Below are 11987 nucleotides of genomic sequence, written 5' to 3' on the forward strand. Positions count from 1 at the left end.
CAACCAGGAAACGACACCAGTAATCCAGCTCACACTGTCCGCTCCTCGAGCCTCAAAGGGCAAAGCAGTGAGCCCCGCAACGTCCCGCCAACACGGCACCCAGACCCCACGCAGCATTCTCATCTGTTTGTCCTTACTGGTGTCATTTTCTGGTTGCTAACGCCATTGTAACACATAATCACTGATGTTCCGCTGTAACGGTGGTGGACTCATCAGAACAGATGAAGAGGGGGGGGCAGGAGCTCCAACAAGCCGTTTAGGACAGAGAGTGAATACACATACTATACAGAGATGCTGTATGAGAAACCAATGTGATTTTGGAACATTGAACAATGTAAATCTATTCTAGTAGACCTCAACAATGGAATTATGATCAGTAGAAATGGCCATGTCATGGGACCTTTAACACAACTTTTTAAATGAGCTTTTTATACGCGACACCCAACTTAAATAGTCTTTTATTCTTCATTAGTTTTTATTTTATTTTATATTCTTTAACTTATTGAATAGGTTTTATAGGTTTTGACTTTAAACATTTATTTTATTATTTATTTTATTGTTTTATTTATTTATCTATCGTATTCATTGGTTTTGGCTTCCTTAATTTTACCAAGAGGGATCCCTATTTATTTCATTGTGTTTTATTGTCATAATCATACCTTTATCTGCTGTGTCTGTTAAAGTGTTAAAGTGTTATATCATGTTGTTATGCGGCACAGGTTTTGAGTCTGGCCTGATTGTCTGGTCTTTTGTTTTAATTTATGATGATTGCCTTGTTAAAGCACTTTGAGCTGCACCTGGTGCATGAAAAGTGTTATACAAATGAGGCTTATTATTATAATTATTATTATTATTATCAAATGGTACAAAAATGACTTCTCGTGATGAGGCTGTGAAAGGAGGTGGTTTTAGGGCTAATGGAACATCAGCGGTCCAAAGAGCAGCTAATGGTCCAGCAGATATACCTGCAGCTATGCTAACACCACGTTAAAAAGGGATTAAGCTAATTATATCCTCCATGATGAAGTTTCAGCATATGTAGCCACTTAATCACAAATCATATATACTTTGCATCGCTGCTGACCATTTTCCAAAGTACATTCATACGTGTTTCCAATCAGTCATCTCAACACACTGACAGAATGAGGGATTACTTCAACATTTCTGTAGATAAATGAATAGACCTTAATTCACAGAGTGAGTCATCCAAACCTTTCATGGTGATCAGGCTTTAGCTTCTGATGAATTCATTATGCAGCTATAATATATTAAACCTTGAATAAGTAGATGTAAGAGATTTTGTCTCTTGCCTTTACCAACGCTTTTGCCGTATGAATGTGATACATTTATGAATTCAGAAAAAAAATATTCCACAAATGTAAGGTCAACTTAAGTTAAGGACTCACTACCCTCATATATTATATTCTTCAGAGTATGTGGAGGCTTTGCTCATTAATTAAATGTATTTCATTTGCAACAGTTATGTTTCTACTTAATTCTATTGAAACATTTTCAATTTGTCTGCTGTTAACCCCCGAGCCTGTTTTCCAGGTCTCAGGCTCGAAAATGACATTTCCAGAACAAATGACCATATCTTCCCTTCTAAAAGGGGAAGATTAATAATGTTTTTCCTCAAAGTAATGATAAACCTGTGAGTTGGATGTAGAAGAGTCAGAATCAATATAGATGTTTTTTATTTTAAAGAAAATTCAGATTGAACATAGTATAAAACTGTAAATTATAGTGTCCGTCCAAAAATTCTTTTTTACTTATAGTGAAAACTACCCTTGGATGATGGTAAGGTAGACTAAAAGATTTAGGAATCCAAAGTACAACATATAATAAGTACCCTGTATCAAGATTGATGCAAAACAAGTGACATTTGACCTTTTTAGAGAGGTTTAGCAAAAAAAACTCCACCTCTGAGGTGATTTGGGTGGAAATGGGGGTTTTACCGTTTCTCTGGAACCCATTGGTCGATTTTGGTGATTGACATCTCTTTATGACCGTTAGAGCCAATAGAATCGAAGGGGAATCTCCCCTCTCACTAACATGGCACAACAAAAAGGTGGGGGCTTCGCACATGTAGTTTTGCATCAGAGCGAACCTACACTCTAGCTCTGAAATCTAGAAACGGAAAAGCAGTTTTATTGCTCATGGATTATCAGAAATCATTTCAAAGGGACACAGACACATTGGATTAACCTATGGATTAACTTCAGCAGCGTTTTTATCGTTTTAATGCCATTGAAGACCACGTTTGACCAGACTAGGATACAAGGTAAACCATGTTAGCATTTTTAGCTACCTAGCGCCACATGTTTTGATGTTTGTTTTTGTTTATAAAGTCGTGATTTCGTATAATTGAGTGATAATGAGGGTACCCTTCGATTCTGTGTCACCTCACGATGTGAAACGATGTCATGGATGTGCAGAAAAGATAAATAATAAGGTTTTGTGAATGAATTTCGGTGCAGTAATCTGTTAGCATTTTTCGCTCGTTGCTAATTCAGAGGCTCAGCGTTAGCATTGTGGGTTTTATTTTGAAAAAAAAAAAAAAAAGATCAGTTAGATGAGTTTCTTCCCATTACATGGATATAAAACATTCATAGTTTATTAAATGAACATGCCCTCAGACACTGTTTCCTGCAAGATGTTGCGGCAGTGCCCCGGTACCGGGGTCTCTCGGGCTTAACAGGTTTAAGATGCCCTCACGAATGGCCCGATGTTGTTACGATCAGAGCCGAATTTGAACATTTCCTTTATCGTGTGTCCATCGGGTGTCAATTTTGGGACAGTGTGACAGGGGCTTTAGTAAAAACACCAGCAGAGTGAGGTCGCCTATTGGTGTCAAAGCGCAGAGTCATCACCGGTTTGAAATTCTGATGAGATAGAGCAGCGGTTTTCAAAGTGTGAGGCGCGGGTTTTCCACATTGACTTAGATCAAAAGCAAGTGCCGGTCAAGGCTGCAGCCAGAGGATGATCTGCGTTCCTGTGTGCATCAAAGACGCAGACTCATTGTTCCCACTAAAGTAGGGGTGAGTGTAATAAGGAGGCAAAGTTGACGTTCAGTGTGTTGCCGGGAGCATATAAGGATGTATCCACGATGTTGAACATTTCAAAAATGTTAAAAAAATATGTGTTGAGAACACGGCGTGCGAAAATATACGGGTCGTGCTGCAGCTAGATTTGCCTGTCCTCTGTAAGAAGGTGTCGGCGACTGACATGCAAGGAAGAACGGCTGTCCACAGGCTGTTCCAACTTTAACAACTTTATTAACTTCCAGGGTAGTGAATTGAACATGCTATTGTAATTGGGTGTGTGGTATATTTTCATGCACGCACACGCATGTTCCACAACACACAAACTGAACAACTCTCAATTTTCCGATCGCTACCAGTGTCCTTGCGATTGTTGTTATAACAACAAGTGCACGTTACTGATGCAATATGGTTGAGACTATTCGGGCTTATTCTAGAGGGGTGCAAGGAATAGTCCAAGTAGTGGGGGAGTTGTATACAATATGTTTAAAACATAAAGATAAAAAGATTTAAAAAAGTTATTGTTTAATGTTTTAAGGAGGTGACGCTACTCAGCCAATCAAATCGGTGCAGTCAGTGAGTCAGCACGATAGATTCAAACACACACACACAGAGACGAGACAAGAGGAGAGAAACAGTCTTCATTTTCTCTTACTGGACCTCTTTGAAATGCAATTGAATACCCCTGCATTATAGCAACAACAACAATAATAATAATAATAGCAATAATAATTGGGAGGGGGGGCGCGGCTGTTCTTATGTTCTCTGAGGGGAGGCTCACCTTCCCACACTTTGAAAACCCCTGAGATAGAGGATATGCGTGTGTGTGTTTGTGTGTGATGTGTGATTGTATTTTTCAATGTGAAGGGACCTTAAGAGAAGAAGAAAAATATATGCATGAATTCGCATATTTCCATTTTTCTTCTTAGAGTAAGACTCACTTTATTAACTACTTGCCAACTTTTCTATATTCCAAACCATTCCCCAAGGACCTCATTACTCACTTTTTAACATATTATCATTTTACTACCTTCTATGGTGGCTGACAGGGGCAAACACGCTACAACGGCCCAAAACACTGACATTAGGAGAAACGTGCTGCACTTCCAAACTTGACTTGACAACTTGCAGAGTTTTTTTGATTGACAGTGTTTTGTATTCACAGTGGGGTTATTCCAGAGTTTTGTTATTTGCAATGATTCGTTTTTGCAGCACTTTTTGTAAACGCTGCGAAAGTTTCGTCAAGTTGCTGAAGCTGTTTCTTCATTTGCATGTGTTTTGGAACATTTGTGTTTTTATATTTGCATTTTTTTTTTTTGCGGTGAGTTTTTTCCTAATGTAAGTGTTTTGAGCTGATGCAGCACATTTGCACTTGTCAGTCACCGTACCTGCCCAGTCTCTGAATAAAACACTGTTTCAACCCATTTCCAATGTATTAAACCCCCACTCACACCAGAGTGAACAGCCTCAACACACACTCACAGAACAGATGGTGCTAAAAGCTTAAAGAGCTGGTGACTACTTGCACATTAAACATAATTAAATCAAACACTTTTATTTTTCATATGAAATGGTACGCACAGCTCCAGTATGAACACAAAACAATATTATCTACCCAAATGCATTTAACATTTAATGTTGTGTTACCGCAAAGAGCTGTTAAAGAATTTGCCTGAATGCAAAATAAATTAAATCATGTTTTAAATGGGCTCCACCTGGTCTTCATCATTTGTGAAAACAGCTGTTTAATATCATCTGTGGCTTTAGAAGAGCTTTGTCAAGTCAGAAAAAAAAAAAACATTTCAACTGATTTATGACTGAGAGCTTGTGCTACACATTTATGGGCGTTACATTTGAAAGATGTGGGCATTTACCAGGCAGTGAATCTAATGAATCAACTTTATGTGGTTGCATTATGGGACATGTAGGATTCAGAATTTTAGGAAGTTGGCCGACACTATGGACAAAAAGTAAGGGTTTGTTGGACTCTGCGGTTTCAGTTTTCATTAAATTATTTCTAAAGTCTCTTTAATGTCTAATACATTTAATTTCCCGTTGTGGGATTAATAAAGAGTCTTCTTCTTCATCATCTTCATCTTCAAGCTCCTTCAGTGACAGGCTGCTGGTACACCCCATCACACACACAACAACTTAGACTATAATACATCGGTCTTACAATATATATATATACTATGTTAATGCTACTTATTACTTTTGCACTACCCAACACCAGTAATATAACACTGCGCAATATATACATATATACTTACATACTAGTAATTATAGTTTACTACCGTCATCATGTAGCTTTTCATTGCTTCCTACTTGTTTCACTTCATAATGCTGCTACTTATCTTTTTATACTTAGAATGTGTAGTTATTATTGGATGTTCAATTATTAATTGTAAATACTGTTTTTAATTTGTCTCTATCATTATTGTCTCTTTGCTGTAACGATGTGAATTTCCCCTCTGCGGGACTACTAAAGGAATTCTTCTTCTTCTTCAGCGACAGGCTGCTGGTAGACCCCCCCTACACAACAACTTAATATAACACATCGGTTTTGCAATATATGGTAATGCTACTATTTTTTAGCTCGAGTCCTTTCTTAAATCAAAAACTATTACTGGAGTCAGGACTTGAAGTCAGTCAAAATGCAATGCCAGCTTTCAGAACCTATTATGCTTTTAATGCAGAAGCACAGAGCAGGAAATTATGTTTAAATGTCCTGCGTACCCGAGGGCACTGACTGTAGGCTACTGTAGCTTCAGGTGCTCTTTAACTTTACACCGCTCTAACAGTGAGGTGCCTACGACACAATATCGGCTCTCATACAGCCAGCGAGATGTATTACACACTCCTGCTACTGCCCCCACATCCCAAATCCCCCCATTCCTTAACCTCCTCTCCCAGACACACACACACTCTTGCCTCCCAACATTCCCCGTTTAGAAACACAAGTCTCCATTTCACAGCAAACCAGCTTTGTTTCCACAGTCTACCCAGAGGCCCTCTTCCTCCACGCCGGTGACCTTGACAACTTGCTCTACTTCCCCATCCCAATCTGGGAGTCAATAAAAGCGTTGTTGTCTTTAATGTAGCTGCAGGAACCAGTATCTTCATTCTGGCCCAGCGTTGTGTTGTTAAGGAAGGGTGCCAGATGTGTGAAAATAGACAGATGCTGGAGTCCAGGCTTTACATGAATAATAAGAAATGCTTTCCAGAGGCTGGAGAAGAAGAGATAGAAGATAATTGATTCAATGCTGGAAATGTGTCCGGGTGGTTATTCACGCTCATTTGGAGACAAGAACATCTATTTCAAGTACCATAATTTCATGCATATGAATGTGTGTGTGTGTGTGTGTGTGTGTGTGTGTGTGTGTGTGTGTGTGTGTGTGTGTGTGTGTGTGTGTGTGTGTGTGTGTATAATGGCAGAGTATCAAACTATGTCCGTTAACAGGGCTTATGAAAACCATATGACATGCTCTGCACCTCCCCCCATTCTGACACACACATCCACGAAGCCCCCCCTTCCAAAAACATACAGTTATTTTCCTCCCTTACTCCCATGCTCACCCTACTTCTTTCTATATCCCCCTCCCTCTCTCTCTCTCCCCTCCCTCCCTGCTCTCTGGGACAATCTGCATGCACACAGCCCCAGCACAGATCTGTTTCAGCACGGTGGAGTAAAGAGCACAGCAAGACGGGGGAAAAAGAAACAGGGTTCAAATGAAGAAAGAAAAGTTCAGATAGACAACTAAAGTGGGTCAAGAAAAAAAGATACAGCTAAAAGAGACTTTGGAAAGCAGGGAATAAAAGTGTGAAGAAAGTGAGGCTGAGAGACAGGCAGAGAGTGGAGCGTTTGAGTTCTTAAAGAGAATGGGCTCCCTGGTGAGCGGTGCTTCTGCTCTTCTCTTTACGTTCCTGCTCACTTTGCTCTTTGGACTTTCTTTGGTCTTATCTCAGGATTTGAGTGAGAGGGATGCTTTGTGCAATGCAGACGGCTGCTTTGTGGTCTACTTCCAACGCAAGACCTTCCTGGACTCATGGAGGGCCTGCAAGGTGAAAGGTGGCAACCTAGCTACCATTAAACGCATGCAGGATGCCAACGATATCGCCACTCTCTTCTCCAGTCTGGATTTGCGCCACTCCCGCACCAGCGTCCAGGTATGGATTGGCCTTCAGCGCCAGCCTCGCCAGTGTTCCCCTACACGCCCACTGCGGGGTTTCTCTTGGACTACCGGTGACCAGGACACGGACTATACCAACTGGCAGAAAGAGGACTCCCCTAGTATGTGCTCGGTGCCACGCTGCGTGGTGATGGGCTACAGCACTCAGGAGCAGAGTGATAACTTCAAATGGCTGGATGGTTCCTGCTCAGTCTCTGTGGATGGGTATCTTTGCCATTATGGCTACAAAGAAATGTGCCCTGCCTTGTTGAGTGAAGGAGCAGGCAATGCCCTCTACACCACACCGTTTAACCTCCTAAGCACACTGCTAACCCATATTCCCTTTGGATCTGTTGCTACCGTGCCCTGCCCTGCTGGCACCAAGGAGGAACAGTCAGTGTTGTGTAGGCTGAAGGAAGATGGCTCAGTGGGGTGGTCCAGAGATTCCCCCCTCTGCTCCGAAACATACAACTGGTGTGACCAGAATAACGGTGGATGTGAGCATTTCTGCAGGCCGGCCGGTGTTCACTTCTTCTGCGAGTGTGCTGATGGATATCAACTGGGGGACGATGGGCAGAACTGTGAGCCGTCTGATGTCTGTCAAGGGGCCCCCTGTGAGTTTGAGTGCCTGCCCCTCTCAGATGGGTACCGTTGTGCCTGCCCTGAAGGGTACATGCTTGCAGCAGATGAACGCAGCTGTCTGGATGTAGACGAGTGCCTCCAGAGTCCTTGCGAGCAGATTTGCATGAACGCTCCAGGGACATTCGAATGTAGATGTCGGGAGGGATACCATCCTGATGAAGACGGCGGGTGTGAGGATATAGATGAGTGTATAAATGATCCATGTGAACATGCCTGTGAGAACACTCTGGGCTCTCATATCTGCCACTGCCATCTGGGTTATTCCCTCATGCCCGAGGACCCAAGCAAATGCCAAGACACTGATGAGTGCCAGATCCCCGGGACCTGCGAGCAGATGTGTGTGAATTACGAGGGCGGATTTGAATGCTACTGCGAGGAAGGCTACGAACTCATGTCTAATCACTTCTCATGTCGCAAGATAGGACAAGGAGATGAGGAACCTGCTGTCACCCCTCCCTTTCCTTGGGTGACCAACCAGCCTGGACCTCTATGGGACTACAACTGGAACCCACAGCAGGGCCACACTGACTGGCCTCCAGAGGACGAGCAGGCTCTGGACTGGCTGACCGACCCACCCAGAGTAGAGAGTTTGGATCCTGATGTCATATGGGTCACCAGTGCCCCCCAGGAAGAAATGCCCATTGATTTAGCCCTGGTCACTCCAACAAAGCAGGCTGAGAAAGAGTTTTACGATGCAGACTGGTTGGAGTGGGGGCAGAGACCTGGGTCTGACCTGGACATTTTGCCGACCACAATCTACACAACGCCTCCCCCTCCCACAAAGTCCATCCCTACCCCAGACTGGTACGACGAGGATGAGGAGGAGACCACCACGGCTCTCCCCTTCCTTTCCACCTCAACAATCTCTGAGGGAGCGTGGAATTGGTGGGCCACTTCCAGCCAGAAACCAGAAAGTACGGAAAATTCGGTCATTGACCTCAACATGCCTCCGGATTCTGGCTTCCACAATGCGACAGAAGAAGAAGAGCAGTACCACCATAAGGTAACCTCCCCAGAGGAGGAGGAGAAGGAATTAGTGGAGGTCACAACCCAAAATGTTCCCACACAGCCGACTCCTTCCCAGCCAACCAACCCAAGCGAGACCTTTGACGTCACGGTTTCTGTCCAGGAAGAGCGGGGGCAGAAGGAGAGCAGCACCTGGCTCCTGGTGGGGCTCCTGGTGCCCATCTGCATCTTCATCGTAGTGATGGTGGCCCTGTGCATCGTCTACTGCACCCGCTGTGCTGTTCATTCACGCAGCAAGAACGCCACTGACTGCTACCACTGGATCTCTGGGGCTCACGATAAACAAGGAGCTCCTAACCTCTCAGCAGGGGTCAAGACCCAAGTTTAAAGAGAGAACAGAGAAAGTGACATTTACATAAACAGACTCTGCTTCAAAGGTAAGCAGGAGTGAATAATGGAACTGGGACAAGCTAAATGTTTTACCCTCTCTGACTGTTGAACTGCCCACTCTTTGAACACATTTGGATTTTACTTTTAAATATCAACGGATCAGTTTTTTCTGAGATGGGATTGTGGTGTCTTTGATGTTTTATACACTGACCACGCAGCACAAGGCCATTGCTTACTCATTGCACTAAGACACATGATCATAAAATATAAGTGCCTTCATTATGTTTGTACAAAAATATCTGCTGATATCAGAGAATAATGTGGGTAGTCATGTATTCATTTTCAAAATGTCACACTTGAGCCAGATCCAGAACTGATGGCATTCGACCTTATTGTGAGAGCAAAACTTTACCATGAGGTTTCTAATATGCAAAATCCTCAGGCTCAGTTTTTACAATAGCATATCACTGTAGATAACTTGGACTGTCAACTGTGTTAAAGGGATCAAAATGCTTTGCTAGCTCACATAAAAAATGGGTGAAATAGACTGTAAGCAAATATCCCTTCAAGAGATAAGACATTCTGCAGTCACATTATAATGCTGGGAAGCAATCATTTGAAAATCACTGTGTTGAATGTTTGATAAGAGACCAAAACCTTATTTGTATATAGTGGTTCTTTTGTATTTATGTTTGTTGCATATTTGTCACCAGCATTTTTATAGAAAATGTAACAATTCAATTCTTCTTTCATGGAGCCCATAAACCTAGTGAAATGTAAAGGAATGTCTGCACATGGGAATAGTTTTCCCCACTCATGCCCAGTTTAAGAGCACTTCTCCTTTCCTTGACTTTTCTTTTATTGCGTTTTCTAAGAGGTTAGAGTGCAGATGTTCACACTGCACAGGGAATGTTGTAGGGGCTTGTGGTTGACATTAGCCTTGGCCTTGTTCATGATATGGCCATCAATCACTCTTCGTAAATCTAATTCATTATTACAGCCATACACGTTTTGTCTTAAACCAGCCCTGAAATGTTGTACGGCCGTGTTGGATTACACCCAGCTGTGTGTGCGACACATCGCTGCTGCAGCTTCAGATGTTTTCAAACTGAACAAACATGTTCCATAAATCTCAGATTCCAAAATGTTCACATGTGGATAGAAAGCTACATTTACTTGTTTGGAGAAGTGCAAATTGGATATTAGGGTGTATGTCTAACCCTAACAGACCAAAGACAAACAAATGAAAGAACAAAAGGTACTTACAAGTTAACCAAAACAAATTCAGGATGAAATGGATTGATGCCTGGGGAAACAAAGTGCCAAATCCAAATGTACACATGAAATGTGTCTTTACTTTAATAATAGACTGTGAAATGTAAGAAACATCAAATGTCTTTTCTTTGTTACATTTTAAGAAATTGTGAATTAAAAACTATGACAAGGGTTCAGTGTGAAATGTTATTATTGACCTGAAACAGCAGTTTGACCATCCATTTCTTAACCTATTGTGCACGTACTAGCTTTTGCAGGGGCTTCTAACAAAATCTCACCGTCTTCATGAGGGGGAGAGGTTTGGTCAGTGGTTATTGAGATTGTTCAGAAACATAGGGATTGCCATCACCTCGGGGAGACTGTGAAATGTGAATGAAAGGTCAAAAAAAGGTAGGAAGATTCTGGAGTTACATTTAATGTAGGCCTAAAGGGTTTAGCTTTGTGCACAGATAGACCTCAAAGGGGTCTTTAGCACCTGCCCTTTTGCCCTCTTGAGAATGTACTTTAAAAAAATGTTTAAATCAATGAACTTGCCTATTAAGCTATAAAAAGAAATGTAAAACCTGTGTCTAATACACATGATCTAAAGCTTATGTTTTGCTTTCCTAATGTTGTGCCTATTTATGACTTATATTTACCTAGTTTGTTAGCACATAGTAAAAGTATATTAGCCAATCAAATCAGCATCTTCTTATGGCCCGTTATTTCTGAGGCGTAATCTGAATACCTTTACTGAGGAGGTGGTACACTTCATTTGTTTGCATGCAGCATTAATGAACTGTTGTGTAGCAGTGTTTTAACCAACACCCCACTTAGGTTTGTTTTCAATACATAGATTTTAATATCCCTTCAAACTGTCAAAGAAGTAGTTAGAATAGATTTATGAAAAGGTAATGCCACATGCCAATATTTTTTAATTTGGGCCCCTGCCCTTCTAACATCTTTTGCACATGCCCGGCTGTTTTTCATTGTGTACGGTTTACACCGCTGCTCTGGACTTTTAAAGTAACACTTCCTGATAGATATATTATTGTTATTCATCTTTATAGAGAACCAGCTGTGAATTTAAAAGCAGTCACCATCTCAGAAACGTGGATGAATGAACGTGGGTGAAGGTTGGTGTGTGTGTGTGGCAATAGGGATACAGTAATTTAAAAAATGACCATGACCCCCCAAAGGCCTTCAGTGTGGAGAAAGGGTTTTACGGAGAATACATCAGGATGCTGGATCACAGCCCCCACCCCCGGCTGTAAAGGAGCATTGTGACTGCATGGACTAATGGAATGTGCTGATCAAAACCAGGTTCTGGCTCTGCGAGTGGCTCTCAGAGGGGGTCTCACTCTCACTTCTCTCTTTGTCTCCTCCCCCCTTCTGACCCGTTTTCAACACTGTCATTCCTTCTGAAGCTCTCAGTATACAGACACAATCCAGTCCTGGTGAGCTGCACAATCCTGAGATCTTCAGTAACCCTCTCCTAAACATCATGACGTCAGTCCAGCTGATG

At 42.1% G+C, this 11987-nt stretch overlaps 1 protein-coding gene across 1 annotated transcript; it reads left to right on the plus strand.

Moving 5' to 3' along the window:
- Positions 1-6723: 6723 nt before the first annotated feature.
- Positions 6724-10654, plus strand: cd248a (CD248 molecule, endosialin a). Its single transcript, XM_034149596.1, has one exon. The coding sequence runs from the start codon at positions 6921-6923 to the stop codon at positions 9204-9206; it is 2286 nt and encodes a 761-aa protein (XP_034005487.1). The 5' UTR covers positions 6724-6920; the 3' UTR covers positions 9207-10654.
- The last annotated feature ends 1333 nt before the right edge of the window (positions 10655-11987 follow it).

The sequence above is a fragment of the Trematomus bernacchii genome, unplaced genomic scaffold, assembly GCF_902827165.1.
Source record: "Trematomus bernacchii unplaced genomic scaffold, fTreBer1.1, whole genome shotgun sequence".
Classification (NCBI taxonomy): domain Eukaryota; kingdom Metazoa; phylum Chordata; class Actinopteri; order Perciformes; family Nototheniidae; genus Trematomus; species Trematomus bernacchii.